The sequence below is a fragment of the Lagenorhynchus albirostris genome, chromosome 4 (assembly GCF_949774975.1).
Source record: "Lagenorhynchus albirostris chromosome 4, mLagAlb1.1, whole genome shotgun sequence".
In the NCBI taxonomy this organism is placed as follows: Eukaryota; Metazoa; Chordata; class Mammalia; order Artiodactyla; family Delphinidae; genus Lagenorhynchus; species Lagenorhynchus albirostris.
In genome coordinates this window covers 125,813,600-125,831,111 of record NC_083098.1, presented here as the reverse complement: position 1 = coordinate 125,831,111, position 17,512 = coordinate 125,813,600, and the positions used below count along the sequence as shown (strand labels likewise).

Here is a 17,512-nt window from a genome sequence, read left to right as displayed (position 1 = left end):
TTGTAAAGACAGAAAGAATAGCTATTACAATGTGAAAAAAGAAAATAGATTAATTCCATTCTCAGATCAACTGATAACATTCTTTTCTGAATTTTATTTTTAAGAATTGTATTAAACCATGTTATTTGCTTTTAATAGCATGATGAGCATTAATAAGACAAACAAAAAATGAATAAGATCTAATCATTTGCATAGTCAGTAAAAGGCATACTGTAATTTATCAGTGGTCAAAAAATTGTTAAGTTGTGGTGTTTGAATTCTGTCTTTATCTACTCATATTCTTGGGTCTGAATAAACTGTCCTGTGTGTGTGTGTGTGTGTGTGTGTGTGTGTGTATCTCAACTGCATAATCATAGATACACATGTTCAAAAAAAGCTTCAGTTTTTATATTTTTATTAGTTTCAACACTAAAAATATTTGAATATCCAGATGACTATACATTCGTGCAAAATTATTCAGAAAAATACTTTTGGCAAAACTAAAGATAAAAATGAAGCCAATTAATTTTTATGGAACTGATATAAGAAGATATGTTTGTCCATTTAAAAAATAATCTCATAAAATATCAATATATACAACAATATGGATGAATCTCAAAAGCAATATGCTAAGTGAAAGAAGTCCAACACAAAAGATCACATATTTTGTGATTGCATTTATGTGAAATTCTAGAAAAGGCAAAACTATAGTGGCGGAAAGCGGCTGTGGCTGAGGATGGGGGAGAAAAAGACATGGAGATCATGGAAAAGACTCCGACAAGTACAGGTTTCTGGTAACTGACTATACTGCTGACCTGAATGAATAAGCATTTTCAGAACTCTAATAGAACACTGATGAATTCATAAAAGTGCTAACAAAAGATCAAGATGAAAAAAAAATTAATTACATGGGACTGAGTGAACTGATGAGGATGATTATAATTTTTGTGACTCTCTGTTTGAATTAAAAAAAAAATCCCACAAGGACTCAGAAGAAAAAGACATGGAGAAACTTTTTAGGGAGACAGAAGTGTTCTAAATCTTTAATGTTGTAGTGGTTATACCACTGTGTGCAATTTTCTAAAATTCATCAAACTGTGCATTTAAAATGGGTGAATTTTACTGTGTGTAAATTATACCTCTATAAAACTGGGAAAAAATTCAATTTCTATAAAAAGAAGATAAAAATCCCCTTCCAAAGGTAAATGTCATCTACAAATTGTAACGTAAACATTTGGAAACCCAGATGAGTTGAAGATGACAAGTAATTATGTCATCTATGATATTAAAATGTCTGCATATCTAGCACAACACAAGAAGCATATCCTGCAGGGCTTTCTGAGGCAAACTTGATCTGCCAAGCTTCAGAGAGATGTGATTGTTAATGACAAAGCTATGTGATGACAGTGGGAGTTTGCTAAAGAGACTTTCAATGTGTTTCTAGTTGCTTCTTGACTTTAAATAGATAAGGACAAGTGAAATAAATAAGGATAAGATAACTATTTGTCATATTTATTATTGTTTTCAGATTGATATTTGTAAATGGGACTGAGAAAATGAATAGCCTAAACTTACTGTGTGCATTACGTAGAATTCTCCCCAGTTATTTCTAGAGAAATGAGGAAAGGGAATGTATTCCCCTTAGGAAGGGTTGAAATGGCTGTTTTCGGTGAAGCTAGAAATGAAAAGCCCCAAATAATTTATCATGCAGGATACAGTTTGAATGTCTGGCATTTTAAAGCTTCCACTGGGCTTCATTTTAATACTGATTCTTACAGAGACAAGAAGTTTAAGGGAAAAAATTGCACACCAATTTAAGAAAAGGTGCCAAAGATTTCTCCTGGGTATGAATAAGTATCTTTCTTAGCACAAAGTTTTGTTTATGTCTAGGAATTCTGCTTGTCAAACATCTTTTATAGACTTTTAGAAAATAGTCATTTCTGCAAGAAATAGTCTAGAAATAAACTATATCAGGAAGATGGCAGGAAGAGGCTAAATTTCCGGAAGAGTTATAGGTACTTACATGTGTCCATCTTGACTTTTGATGAAATCCTGTCAGTCACTCTCCAAACACGTGATTAGTTTTGATTTCAGAAATGTTAATAACACCACTTTTCAATTAAGGTCTTTGGAAAAAACATAACTTTTGCCACCAAATTGACTGCTGGATATTCAAACTGTGTGACATCTGTTTTCATCCTTTTTACTTTAAAAAACACATTATTGAGCTAAACAAAGATTATGTCAGAGAATAAAATGTTATTCATTCATCAATATTTATAGGCAGTTTGAGAAGTCATTGTGACATGAATTCACTGTCTTCTCATCAGGATTTTTACAGTTTGGTTAATTATAACATAAAAATTTCTCACCAGTTTTCTGGGGTCCTATTACCAAGAATTTTGGTAAGCGATCACAGGTTTTTTCTTTAGACCAAATGTCTCTGTGGCGTTTGTCATCACAAGGATTCTAAACAGGAGAAGAAAATAGAGATGTATTTTTGTGGGTGCCCATTGTGTGTTAGAGTTTTTCAAATTCTGTTCTTGAAAAGATATCCCAGGAAACAAGGCTATGTGTCTCTTTTTTTTTTTTTTGTGGTACGCAGGCCTCTCACTGTTGTGGCCTCTCCCGTTGCGGAGCACAGGCTCCGGACGCGCAGGCTCAGCGGCCATGGCTCACGGGCCCAGCCGCTCCGCGGCATGTGGAATCTTCCCGGACCGGGGCACGAACCTGTGTCCCCTGTATCGGCAGGCGGACTCTCAACCACTGCGCCACTAGGGAAGCTCTGTCTTCTTCTTTTAGTGAAGGTCTTGAAGTGGCATCATGGAAGATTTCAAAGAACTCCTTTCCATAATGAAGTTGAGTGTCTACTGAGGAGGTGAGGGAGGGGAGACATTTCCATTATGGGAAAAAAGCTTCATAGCACTGCAGGTTTAATATTTTTTCTGCTATTGGCAGTTCTATGTCTTAATTGTGGGTTGTGTGGTTTAAGTTTTAAAATAATGAGCTTGTTGGTCAGAGACTGTGCTTGCGCTAACCTAAAAGAAGATACGCTCTCAGCATTCAATAAGTAACTGAAATTTAAGGTGTCAGACTTTTATTCTAAGTAACTTTGAGCTTTCCTGCTATGCTTTAAAGGGAGATGGATCTGGCTGTAATAATATTTAAAGAGACAGCAGATTCCTTTCAGTTGCCTTCAAAGGTCAGTATGTATGTCTAAAACTATAACTTTACAGACAGTGATGCTAAAAAGCACTAAATTTCAGTGAAAGGGTAAAATGAGGGTGAATTACTACCTTAGGGAATCTGCTTTTGGTCTATAGTAGTTAAACCAAACCCACTGTGCAAGATGTATCTAGAACATCCTTAATTTTAACCTCTAAGTGCATATTATGTAAAGAATTAACAGCACCTTTTAATATTATTCAGGAATAGGTAAATAGGACATTCTATTTCTATTCAATTAACACTATAGATACGTGCAGTTAAATAAACCTGCTTATTTAGCATAAGCAACAGATTTTAAGATTAAAGTAAGGGTATTCTTTTTGGCTGTTGGTCTAGAAGAAAAGTGGTTTCACCTGAAATAATAATGATTTCAGTTTAAAAATAAGGTGTTGGGCTTCCCTGGTGGCGCAGTGGTTGAGAGTCCACCTGCCGATGCAGGGGACACGGGTTCGTGCCCCGGTCCGGGAAGATCCCACATGCTGCGGAGCGGCTGGGCCCGTGAGCCATGGCCGCTGAGCCTGCGCGTCTGGAGCCTGTGCTCCGCAACGGGAGAGGCCACAACAGTGAGAGGCCCGCATACCGCAAAGAAAAAATAAAAATAAAAAAATAAAAATAAGGTGTTAAATTAGCAGGAAAGTTTCATGTCTTTCCAGTGGCTAACACCTGGTGATGTTCTGTAGTGGTTAACATAAAAAGATGGGTGTTTTAAAATCTTAACTGCAAAATAATATGCAGTGATAATTTTATAACCACCAACTTTAACCTACTAAAATGTGTAGTTACGTTTCTTCTTGGGGTTATCTGTTTGTGCCCAGGAGGCAATTAGCTCAAGTTCAGAGCTAAATGAATAGAATATAAGTGCAGAGCTTACTGTAACTTCAATCTCTGAAATTTACTGAATTCTGCTTCTGAAGATCATTATTATTATACCATCAGCTCTGTCAGTAACTCTCATTTAGAACATTGATTCAGAGCACAGTGGCCTGGAATTCTTTCCCACTCTGTCACATAGCAGCTGTATGACCTTGCTTAAGTGTCTCAGCCTTTCTGTGCCCCAGTTTCTTCATCTGTAAAATGGCGATAATAACTGTACCTACCTCAAAGGGTAGTTGTGAGGATTAAATGAATGAACATATGTAAAGAACCCAGTCAGACATGTAATAAGCACTATGTAGTTATTTGCTAAAGATTATTACTTTCCCCAGATCATGGTGTGGGGAATCTAAGCTCAAAGTATGTTTTTGCAATTCTAGACACATGAGAGTGTAAGCTTTGAAATCTGGGTCATGCCTGGAACAGTTTGAATATGCCATGTTTATGTGACATTTTCTCTTAAGAAGCTCAGTGATTTTGTCACTAAACACTTTCCTCATGTCCAGAGTAATTCCCAATAATACTTTTGAAAGCTGACTATATTCTGCAGCTGCTGGTGTACCTCGTGGTTCAGAAGCAGATGTCAGTTCTGAACTCTTCTCACCTACCCCTGTAATGTCATTTAGTCATGAGAGGTGATGTGCTCAAGGCTGACCAGCTGGCTACCTGTCTAACACACACCTAAACCATCTTCTGCTCTTTCAGCCTATTGCAATCTGCAAATTGACCCCTCAATCCTGATTCAAAACATTGTATCCACTGAACCTCTCACTGAGCTTTCAGAATTCCATAGTTTCTAATGGGCACAGGAACAGAGAATATGGCCCACTATGAAGTTTCTCAAATCTACTAACGTACAAAACGTATGTTATTTATTCCCCAGGATGTCTTCACTTTTCAGATTTGGATTACCTCATGAAACTCCAAGATGTGGTTGTGGGATTCATTAATAATACCAGTCATTGACCCAATCTTACCTGCCAGAGAGGGTCTTTTTGATCAGGAAAGAGCTCAAAATATTTATGAGCCAGCTGCACTGGAGGCAGAGTCTGAAGTCGTAAGTTGGTCCAGCTCTGCACGAAGTTGGCTAGATTGACAAATGTATATAATCCCAGTCGGTCATTCCCATAGTTAGACAAATGGGTCATGAAAATGCTGATCTGAAAAAGGCAAATGAACTTCAGTGTAAACACAAGTTATTTTAACCCTAGGGGGCAGTGCAATCACAGCAATGCTAGTTTTTCTTAAGAAGTCTTTGCACAGGGTTTCAGTTCATGAAATGTTTTTGAATTTTGGACATATCTCAAATACTCTCATTATATTAATGCACTCTGGAGGATGTGTTATTAGCAAGACTTGGTGAGCATTTTTTTCCTAAGGTTTTAATGTATTTCATAACAAAAAATGAGTCCAACTGCCACAGACCCACGTTGGTGCAATTCGACTGATGCTGAATAACACATCCTAGATGTTCACACATAGCGGCTTCATGATATGTGAACTATTCATAATTTGAGGCAGCAGGAGGTTGGGATTTTGTAATTTCAATCAACTTAATCTGATTTGTAACACAGTATGTAGAATTAATGGATATAAATAATCAATGAATTGTGATTATTAGCATTAACTGAATAGCCTCTGATTTGTATTTATTAGAGGTCATAATGACAAAGGACTAGTGAATGAATTTTTACTAAAAGAACTATCAACTATTTTCCATCAATGACACTCTGAAACCCTTTTCCGTATTTATTGAGTCTACTATTTCCAATATCAGATACCTCCTTTAAGAAAAGTTTTCAGTGCTCGGCTAGATAAACTATTCCTATGGAAGCAGGTGTCCCGGATTGAATCCACACATCGAAAAAAAATTTTAGCAAACATGGGGATCTTTTTATAATAAAATAAATTTGAATTCTTTAGGTTTAATTCAATTGGTCAGGAATGTAGAATGGGCATTTTTAAAGCTACTGCTTAAAGTGAATGCAAATAGCTTTTGTTGGTTAGTGTTGACAAATGGAAATAATTCTGCATGAAATTTTCAATGGTAATGAAAACCACTCTGGCGTTTATGCTACTATAAAGAGATCATAAACGTAATTCATGGGATAATAGTATGCTCCTAAAATATATAATGTCATATGAATGAATAGTAATAATGGTTATTATAATCATCATAATAATGAATATAATAGGTTCATTCATTAAGAGACTGGCTGAGAGAAGTATTTAAGAAAATTTATTGAGGTTAAGTGGCGGAGATGAGAGAAAGTTTTGATATAAAAAAATCAGAAAAAATATAATTACTTACAACTATGAATAAAAGGAAGCAGTAAAATCCTATATTATATAGAACAAATCACAGACTTTAACATGAAAAGCTTCAAGTGTGATCAAGAATATTTAATCGTGTTTCTATTCACTCTGCCTGAATATATTTTAAATCTTAGAACTTTCACAGACAAAATACTTTAAGGGTGATTTTAAATAGCTACCAGCAGAGTGATGCAGTCATGGAATTGATAAGTAAGACTTTTACCATTTGGGGTATTTGTGAAAAATGAGACTTTTAAAACCTAACCTTCTGGTTATTTTTTATAGTAGCTTCAATTGTTTGACCTTTCTCACCCCCTCCTTTGTTTCCTCCAAAATTTATCAAAACAGTAGTCTATTGAGCGATTTAAGAAAATCATACTTAAATTTGGAAGTTCTTTCCTGATAACCGTTTGAAGCAGTCTTTCATCATTTGTTTTATATGCTATATTTTTCAGTGTGGCCCAATAACAATGGCAAAATGATACTTCAAGTGCCTTTCTATTAAATTTTTGTCATACAATGTAAAAAAAATATGTTAACCTAGTTAGCCACTAATTCAAATTTATCGCTTTATTTTTCTGAAAGATTTATTAAAAAATCTGTGTCTATATTTTACTTTAATATCTGCATTGGACAGAAAATGAAAAACTTAGAGATATTGTTTGACTTTCTGATACTAATACATTTGACATCCCTTTGAATTTACTTTTCAACCTTGGAAAGCATTTTATGCTGTGACATTTAAAGCAGAGTGCCACCTTTTTACTTGTATGAGTGTAGAAAGTAAAAAATACTTCTCTCTCTGGTAAAAACAGAAGTGGCCCAAAGTGAGTATGAGCTGGTTGATGACATCGCTTTTGCTGAAACTGAACATGACTGGCAAGAGTTAAGGTAATACTTATAAGGTGTTGCACTTAATCCTGTAAAAGAAAAGCTACTTAACCTCCAACCAGGGAAACTTTCCTAGGTTTTCAATTCTATTTTTGTATATCAACTTTAACATAATACAAAGTGTACCATAAGCAAAAGGACTGCTTCAAAGTGATGGTTTTATAATGCATGTCACCTCGTGATACTTTTAGGCTTTCGACTCAAGCCTGGGATTTGTTTTGTGCTCCTAAAGAAATACAAGGCCATAAAAGGAATATATAATTGTTCAGGACATAAAACACTTCAATTTCTTTTTAAACTTTTATTGGGGGGTGAATCACAATATTCTCTGTACACATGGAACATTGTACATATCTTTTGCTGAACATGTCACCTCTCCAAGTTTTCTTATTATTTTTGTTAGGAAGGTATGCACGACAAGCAACAGCACAGGTGGGAACAGATATATAAAGAGAAGGTTTTGGTCAAAAATTAGCTTGCTTTCCAAATAGTATTTCTTCTTCTGTTCTGATCTGTGACAACTATAGTGTCACCTTACTTCTTGGCACTTCCTCACCTGACAGCAATGTCTGCATGGAATAGAAAGAAACAAAGCAGCTTGAAAAGGTTGCCATTTCAGGGAAAGTAGATATTAGTCGTTTGCTAAAGAAGATGCCTTTATAATTTTAAGAGTGTTTCAGAACTAAGGGGTTTTGTTTTTTTTTTTGTTTTTGTTTTTTTTTTGGGGGGGGGGGTTTGCGGTACGCGGGCCTCTCACTGTTGTGGCCTCTCCCGTTGCGGAGCACAGGCTCCGGACGCGCAGGCTCAGCGGCCGTGGCTCACGGGCCCAGCCGCTCCGCGGCACGTGGGATCTTCCCAGACCGGGGCACGAACCCGTGTTCCCTGCATCGGCAGGCGGACTCTCAACCACTGCGCCACCAGGGAAGCCCTTGTTTTGTTTTTTAAAAAAGGATTGAATGTGTCAAAATAAGTTATCTTTACTGTACATGCAGAATCCAATGAGAAGGAAAATGTCAAAAGAAGTTACAACTGCATTTCTATAACAGTTTTTTGCTGTAAGCAAACTGCAAGCAATTCTCCTTGTTACCCAAAAGACTAATCAGCCGCTTAAAACTCAAATCATTGGGAACTGCCAAAGACATAAAGTTTATCTGATTAACAGCTGAAAAAAATTCTAGCCTGATAAACATAGATTTGTATAACAAGATACTTATCTATGATTTTTTTCTATAAAAGGCAAATGGTAAATGCCAAATATCTTATATACTGGCATTTATGAGAAAGGAAACAGATACCAGTTGTAAAACATGGCTAAGAGAAAGATGTGGGAAGCTTTATCTATACTTTCCAGCCTCTGATAAGTTCCAGGTATTGGAGATGGTCGAATCACTACCAAGAAGAATAAGGAGCGAAACATGGGTCCTGGTGCAAAAGCAGTTGACAATGCAGTAATTAGTCTGTTTGTTTTGAGAAGGTCAGGGGGGAGGGGGGAGGAAGTTAGGGTATAAAAAAGTATGTTACTTATAATATTTACTATAAACTATGCCATTTATGGCCATGCTGCTTAGTTAAAATCCACAAACATTTTTCTTATCCTATTTGCCAGATGCTCCGATTGGTTCTGGAGGGGTGCAAATATAAATATGATGCTCATTCTTTTTAAGTCTTTTTTGAAAAAATTTAGAATTCAAAAGACACAAAAGAGTTTTCAGTGAAAAAACTTTTTCCTCCTACCTCCATCCTTTAGCCAACCAGTTTTGTTTTGTTTGGTATCCTTCCAGGTGACCAAAGGTTCAAAAGCCTTAGCATATATACAGATCACCTAGGAAGTTTATAAAAGTTCAGATCACCAGGTCTTACACTCAGAGATTCTGATTTTCTAGATCTGGAGGGTGGCCTGGTACCTGCATTTTAGAGGATCATCCCTAGTTGTCCAGATGCAGGTGCCACTGGAATATGATTTGAGGAAAACTGGCCAAACCCATTGTTTATTCCCATAGAAAAGATTTTGTTCACCAAAAGCCATCAGCTTTTCTGTAGTGATCCTTTTGAATACATTTTACAAAAAAGAACATGTAAAGTTTATGAATATTTTGATGTTCTAGGCTTAGAGCTAACCATGGCACAAAGAACAATTTGGTAAGTGCCCTTGGCTATGCCTTTGGAGGGCTTCTGCACTGCTGACATATGTGTGGAGACACGTAGAAGATTGCCAAAAAGAGAACTGGTCCGTATAGACATGCACAATTGGTTCCTAAATCCCCTTCAATCCTGTGTTGTTATTTGTTGTTGTTGTTGTGTTTTTTTTTTTTTTGCGGTACGTGGGCCTCTCACTGTTGTGGCCTCTCCCGCTGTGGAGCACAGGCTCCGGATGCGCAGGCTCAGCGGCCGTGGCTCACGGGCCCAGCTGCTCCGCGGCATGTGGGATCTTCCCGGACCGGGGCACGAACCCGTGTCCCCTGCATCGGCAGGAGGACTCTCAACCACTGCGCCACCAGGGAAGCCCATTTGTTGTTTTTTTACCAAAGCAAAATTCTTCTCTGTTTCCTCATGTACCTCTCAGATACATATTATCTTATAACTTCTCTATTTAATAGGCTGCTTTTCATGTTCATTTTTACTTTATTTCATAGCATTTAAAATATTGTCTGGAAGAGGACAAGCATACTGTAATTAACTTCTTTAGGGGAAAAATAAGGAAAACAGTTTATTTTTATGGGGTAGTGATCAAACTGTGGAAGTTTTATTACCATGAAAAATATATGAGTTTCATCACTGTCAAGAATGGTACTTCATTACATGAGTTTGTCTCTTTCTGGAAAATAAGCTAAAAATTCTGAGGAGAAGACTCTTTTAATGAGGCATTGGGCCTGAACCTCCAATTCTATAATTTCCCAGTTCAAACCATCTAATAGTTCCTCACTGCTTTCTGAACTAAGTAAAATTCAGGATGTCACCCTAAATTACACCATGATCTCAGGTTACCTTTCCAATCTTATCGGTGCTCCGGGTACCAGTCAGTTGCTTTGCTTGCTGCTCCCCAGTGTTCCCTAGACTCACCTACCTCAATGCTTTGTTTATGCAGTTTCTTCTCTCTAGAATACACTGCCTCGCTTTTCTACTTCTGTCTGTCCTAGGTATCCACAGGGTCACATCTACCTTTTCAGATCTTTCTAGGCAAATGAAATCTTTAAAAAATTTGAGCCCCAGAGCATTACAGTTTAGTCTTTCTGACATTTTCTTACTCTGACTTGTATTATGCTTTTAAAAAGTGCTTGTTTTATTTGTGTCTAGATTGTAAGTTCCTTGGGGGCTGGCATGGGGCCTTTTTCAACTTTATTCTCTGAGCTGCCTATGATATATAGTATGTGCCTTGAGTTGGCACCAATAATCTTGCTTAAAAAGTTGGGAAATCTAGGGTCAATTGTTTTTACAGTGCCATTCATTCTGGTAATCCTTTAGCACCATTCAAATTGTGACCCTCCTCAAGGATTTATTCTTGTCTCTTCCGACTTTGTCCCTGTCGCTCTGTACTCTTTCCGCGGAACTCTGGCCTCCCAGTCTCCGTTTATTTTTTTTTTTTACCACCCATTTCCTTCTGTTTCCTGTGAAACTTCCTTTCTTTGTTAAAAAACGATATCTTTAGGACTTTAACTTTGACCTGCATGGTGGTTAAGAAAGTGGGCTCTGCCACATACTGACTTAAGAAGTTATTTAAACTCTCAGTACTTTAATTTACTTAATTAAAAGAAAAAAAGGGGCAGAATAATAGTAACTACCTCACACGGTTGTTCTGATGATTAAATGTAATAAAACATTTAAAGCACTGCTTGACACATAGTAATTGCTTAATAAATACTGCTTTTGTTGTTATATTACTATGGTTTTGCAGGAACATCATTTCTCGTTTATAGCTTCCTTCCAGCAGCTCATCAACCTTATCTATACCTCTAGTCTCTTAATCCCTTCCTTTTTTTCTGCATCTGTCAATGTTCATCTGATAGTGATCAGATGATCACTGCTTCCACCAGGCAAGATTCTAGGGTCAATAATTTGAACTTCTCTCCCACTATCACCCTCAGATTCCCAACCTTCTTTTTGCTTTCAATGCTCTGCAGGTCTGAGACTTTGGATTAATTTTCCATTCAATTTCTTCACACCCACATATGAACTTTTCAGCACAGCTAGAGAAAAAAATATACAACGGGAGCTATTCAGGTCACGTAAGCACACGGTCCCCAATTTCAATGGAATCCTCCATACTACTGGCTACTCTTTTTATTCATTCTTTATCTCCTTGCTCTTCAGTTTCCTTCAGCAGCTATTTCAAACTCTCATTCTTCTCTGAGGCCTTTTGCTCAGTCTTCACTCTCTAGTTTGTCCCCATGATTAATGAGGAGTAACGGTCATGAGGCAGGAACTCTTTCAACTTCCTACCCCTCTCCATAGATATTTGTCTTCTAAAAATTCCTCCTGACACCTTCAGTGTCAGGCAGAAGTGTTCCATTTTGTTTTCAAGACTAATATATCTCCAAGTGCTTTTTATCCCATCTACTTTCAACTCCCAAGAAATCTCATTCTATCACTTATTTCTGTCTTTTCCTCTATTTTTAATCCTCTCTACTAGTCCTTCCCTAATGCCTGAAAACATGCTTGAGTCTCTCTCTTCTTAGGCTCTCGAGTTTTTTTCTTTTCTAGACACTGTCCTTCCCAGCCAAGGTCTTCAAAGGAGCAGCATATACGTGCTGTCTTTACTCCTCATTTCCATTCACTTTTTAGTCCTTTGTCATCTGGCTTTTGTTCCCACCATTCCATTGAAAATGCCTTGCCAAAGGGGAGCAACTCCAAATATAACATCTGTAATCTTAAAAATCATTGTGTAACTCATACATTAAACACTTCAGATTCATGGGATATAATCATTAAAGTAACCCATCGCTTTTTTGCACTGTCCCTTTAACGTTTATTCAGTGTGGGCGGTTTTCCCCTTATCCCTGGATGAAGGCTAGGGAAGGCAGCATGGCCTCCCTAGTTTCTTCAGTGAACAGAGAGCTCTCATGCAGCTTTAGGTTGCTAACACAGTCTTGATTTAGTAGTTTAAATCTCCTGGTCCAGAAAATAAAACTCCAAACTTGTTGCAATATTAAATCTTCTCCTGTCTCTAAGCTGTGACCTGGTATAGGAGAGAATCTGCAAGAGAGGCTGGGAAGAGAGCCTGATTGATTCTTCTCCAGTGGGTGATTTTATTCTCCATCTTGCTAGCTGAGGCTTCTGATCCCTTAGTGTTTGGGACATGGAGATGAAGGAGGGAGAGGGAGACAGGGATTATTACGTGATTGATAATGTGTCAAAAGATGGCATATGCGTAAAGCCATTTGAGATCTTTGGAGATATTCCTCCTGACCCCCAGCAATGCAATTTCCTTTACAAGGCTAGTGCCTCCCTCAGTTCCGTGTCAGGAGCCCTTTTAAAAAGATTCCCAGGTAACATTCCTACTAAGAATTCTACAGCTGGGCCCTGAGATTTAGGGGCCTTTGATCTGACTTTGGAAAAGAGGGCACATACTCTTCGATGTGGCTCCCTCCTCTTTTGACAAAGACCATTTTAGCCAATCTCTCTCTCATGCTTTAGTTTTATGAGTCATGAGGCAGACAGCAGCCCAATATGTCCCTCTTCTGGGAACACATACCAGGAGCTCTCTGACCGGTCTGGTGACCCTCACGCCAGAGCTGAGATGAGCAGCAGGGCAGTCCTTCACCCTCTGCTCTCCTGTAGGTAGAAAGTGGTGGGGATCATGCTCACTGCACAGCACAACTCTCTCCAAAAGTCTTCCTCACAAATTCTCCTTATTTCCAGAAACTTGATCATTTGATCTGGGACGTGGGTGAGACATTTGAAATTTTTTTCACGGTGGTTGGTCTCACTCACAGCTCACTTTGTTGCTTATATCTTCCATATTTTTGTGCTGTTACAACTGTTTTACGCTAAAAATAATTTTCATTAATTTTATCACCTTGCCCAATGGAAGTAAAAAAAAATGTCACTTTCATTTTTTAAGACTTAAATTCATTAAGTGCCGTTTTTCTACCTGGCTTGTGCCTTAATCATCATTTAAGAATCTCAAAGGAAAGCTCAATTGCAGAATAATTTGGCAAGGGACGCCTAACATTTTCAATCTGGGATCTGATGGGCTTTACAGGAGAGCTGGAGGGGTAAATCAATTGCTGTCAATTAGGGACAGGTTTCAAAGGTACAGTGATGAGGTCAATGTAATTTAAAGCAATTTAGCTTGGAACATTTGTCTTTCTTATAACATTTATGTCTCTCACTTAATTTTTCTGGCTATACATTCAGAACTGCAAGTTCAGCCCTTTTATTACAAGCTAATGATTTAACATTTCTTTTGGGTACCAGAGGAAGTAATTCTATTGGTTTAATGCATTGCCATTACTTGAGCTGCTGAACAAATGTTTACACGCACAAGAGTGCTTACAGCTCTCAGACCACCAATTTTCAGTGAATTTTGCGTTGTGTACCTTGGGTGTGCTGTTCTGATATTGTCTCTGCATTACTCTGAAAGACTCTGTTGCAGTTATTTAGAGACTAGACAACAGCTGTTCTTGTTCTATTAGACTTACAAAGTGACAGGATAATGAATAGTTACAGCTTATGATAGATTTAAAAATGATTAATTAAGAGAAATCCTTATTTAAGCAGCAATGTAGTACAAAGGTTATATTCAATTTTGCAATGAAAACCATTTTTTTTTTCCTAGTGGAAAACACTTTGTTTCTTAGTTTTAAAGCACTGCCTCCACAGCATAATGAAGATGTAGAGAGGAGATGAAATTAAACCTCCCTTAAGGTGTTTAATTTAACGGAAAAACACCTGACAGAATTAAAAAAAGAGAATCCTTCAAGTAAATGGACCCACATGAAAATCTGATTTTGGCTATGTGAATGAATTACATTTAGGTAATCACAAAGAACAGCTTCATCATCAGGAGATTTCAATTAGCTGTGTTTGCGCATAAAGCTGAATTCACCCTGGGGGCAAAAAATAACCATGCCAAAGACGTATGTTTATTTTGTAGAGAAAAGCTAGGTTTTTAAAAGCTAGGAACTAAGTGTTGTCAAATTTCTGAATATTCAACAACATTAAAAATTTTCTTTTTAATTATTTATTTTAAGGCAGGCCCTCTAATAAAGTGATTTGTAAAATGCGGACAGATTTTGGGAGCATCTCTTTTGTACAGAAATTTATGAAGACAGTGAGAACTCAGAGGACAAGAAAGAACAATACTAAAGAATAAACACTCACCAGGTATTAACCGAGTCACTGAGGTCTCTATACCTTCAATGAGAGGAAAAATACCAGGGCTTGCTTGACGACTGGGCCTACACAGGCCACAGCTTACTATTTTGACTAAAAAAAAGACATTTTAAGAAAAAAATGTTTGGCACAAGACAGCAGAAGTGAAGTAGTTCTTTCAGGGCTTTGAAGGAGACCAACCCAGATAGAAGAGTCAGCTAAGGTGCCTAACGAAACTTAATTAAAAGCAAGATAACTAGAAGGGCATTTCTGAAGAGATGAGTAAAGAGAAGAAATAGAAAGGATTCCAAACCCTTATGAGTCAGCACAGCTAGAGGCCACCTACTGCCAAAGCTGCTAGCAGGTGGAGGGCCTCTTTCAACTGTAGTGAGAACAATACCATGACAGAGGTTTCTGAAAGGTGATGAGGTCATAAAAGATTGTAACTAAACCAAGTACCTATTTAAAAATAATTGTAGTAGGAACCCCACATTTGGTCTAGTTTCTTATTATTGCTTTAAGCTGTAAGTCCTTTAAAATAACTTATTTATAGATACAAATCTATAAGTAAGACTGTAATGTAATGAGGAGTTACATTTTCTAAAAGTGAATTATCTGAGGAATTAGGTAAATCAGCTTAAGAAGAACTGGAGTTTTAAAATGTTTCCTTTCTGAAACTGTCAACCCTTTCACACAGCAGCAACTACCCAGAACTACACATAAACAGGTACAAGGAGATTTAATGAGGTTATGAAATTTGAAGTGTAGATTCCATCTTCTACTAAGGTCAACATTTTCATAGTGACTTAAAGGAAAATTCTAAAAATATTTGCCTGGATATTATCGTCACCATCACCATCACCATCACCATTACAATCAGGCAAGCCTCAGACAGAACTTTGAAAGAACTGCAAGGTTTTTAGAAATGGTTTCATTAAACACCAATGTCTAGGGAATAGTGTCTGCTGAATAAGAAAATTTGCCTTATTTGGTGGATTACTAGGCAGAGGGGAGGAGGGCAGGTTTCTCCCGTCCCTTCCAACTATGAAGGGAATTTTCTATACTTTTCTAAATATCGCTCCCATTTAAAGCTTTACATAGACCTTCACTGTGACACTCACTTGTTACTTTGGGTGAAGCAGTAAACTTCCACATGTTCAGATGCTTCATCTGTAAAGATGGGATGATAATTATATTCCCCAAAGGCTCAGCTGCAATGCATGATTTCTTAACTTCTCTCTGCTTAAAGCGCACAAACTAGTACTAGACTTTCCACATATTTCTGTTCTTGGACGTCTACATTCTTCCTTTATAAAAGTTTATCCCTCACTACCAACTTCTGATACGTTCTCTCTCTAACCGTATAGCTACCACTCTGACTTTAGGCCTCACTGCTTTTAAAACTTATTTTGGCTAGGTAATATTGCATCATATAAAATTCTAAAGGCACAACAAGGTATACAGTAAAAAATCTTCTTCTTCCTCCTGTCTTTCAGTCACTCAGTTCTTTTACCAAGAAGCCACCAACATCATTGGTGTGTGTGTTCTTCCTGAAATATTCTATGTATACAAAACCAAGTATGTATATGTATTCCTCCTCTTCTTTATTTTTAAAACACAAATGGAAGCAAACTGACACACAGTTTTATGCCTTGATTTTTTTAAACTTAAATCTTGGAAATTGTTCAATGGGTGCATAAGGGACTTCCTCATTCTTAATGTATAGATGTACTATAATTCTATTGCATGGATTGCTCTAATTATCCAATGAGTCCTTGTGATTTTTATGCTACTATGAATAACCTTGTGGGTGCATCAGTTCACTCTTTTGCAAGTATATCTGAGCATAAATTCTTGCAGGTAGAATTGCTGAGGAAAATTTGTGCATCTGTAATACTGATAGATATTGCCAAGTTGCTTTTCATAGAGATTGTACAAATTTACACTCCTACTAGCAATGTGTAAGGGTTAGGCCCTGTTACTTTTTGCCTGAACCACTCTAATAACTTCCTGAATGATCTGTTCACTTTTATTTCTCCCAACTCTGTTATATCTCTTATGCTAGTACCAGAAAAATCCTCCTAAAGCAAAACTCCTTTGCTTAGAAAATAGTAACAACTCCTTATTTTCCACTAAGTTAAACTCCTTTACCTGGCACTCAGAATCCTTGATGAAACAGGCCCATATTCCTTCTTGAGTTTTATCTTCCCCCACATACACTCTCTAAGGAACAAATGGAACTACTCCTTGTTCTCCAAATGCTCATGCTTTAGTCCAGGCATCCATTTCCTCTGTAAAGGATGCTTCTTGGACTTCCCTGGTGGAGCAGTGGTTAAGAATCCGCCTGCCAATGCAGGGGACATGGGTTTGATCCCTGGTCTGGGAAGATCCCACGTGCCGCACAGCAACTAAGCCCATGTGCCACAACTGCTGAGCCTGCGCTCTAGAGCCCACGCGCCTAGAGCCCGTGCTCCACAACAAGAGAAGCCACTGCAATGAGAAGCCCACGCACCGCAACGAAGAGTAGCCCCCCACTCGCCGCAACTAGAGAAAGCCCACGCGCAGCAATGAAGACCCAACGCAGCCAAAACAAAAACAAACTTAAAAAAAAAGAATGTTTCTCTACCTATGTGTCTTTCAGGCTAAATTCTATCCACCTTTCAAGGACCATCTCAAATATTACCTACTTAAAGGTCAAAATTGCTCAGCCCTTAGACTTACGTTCTTTATTCTGCTAATAGTCAGTGTACACTTAGAATTATTTATTCTAATAAACATTTCTATTATAATCATTGACTTTTTGTTCAGACATAATTCAAACCTTCCTGGTTATGTAGATGCCTAGATCACAGATGACAGGAAGGAAGAGGTCAGAAGCAGGATGGTGCAATGTTTCTAGTGTGAATGTTGTAGA

The 17,512-nt window shown here is 37.6% G+C and overlaps 1 protein-coding gene across 1 annotated transcript in view; it reads right to left on the bottom strand.

Moving 5' to 3' along the window:
- The window catches only part of LOC132519479 (bifunctional heparan sulfate N-deacetylase/N-sulfotransferase 3), a 138,368-nt gene that overhangs the window by 25,631 nt on the left and 95,225 nt on the right, over positions 1–17,512 (bottom strand). Inside the window, exons 6-7 of the mRNA XM_060147414.1 lie at positions 5,058–5,240; positions 2,352–2,448 (exon numbers count right to left, since the gene is read on the bottom strand). Coding sequence (XP_060003397.1) covers positions 2,352–2,448; positions 5,058–5,240 — 280 coding nt within the window. The remainder of the gene's footprint in view (positions 1–2,351; positions 2,449–5,057; positions 5,241–17,512) is intronic.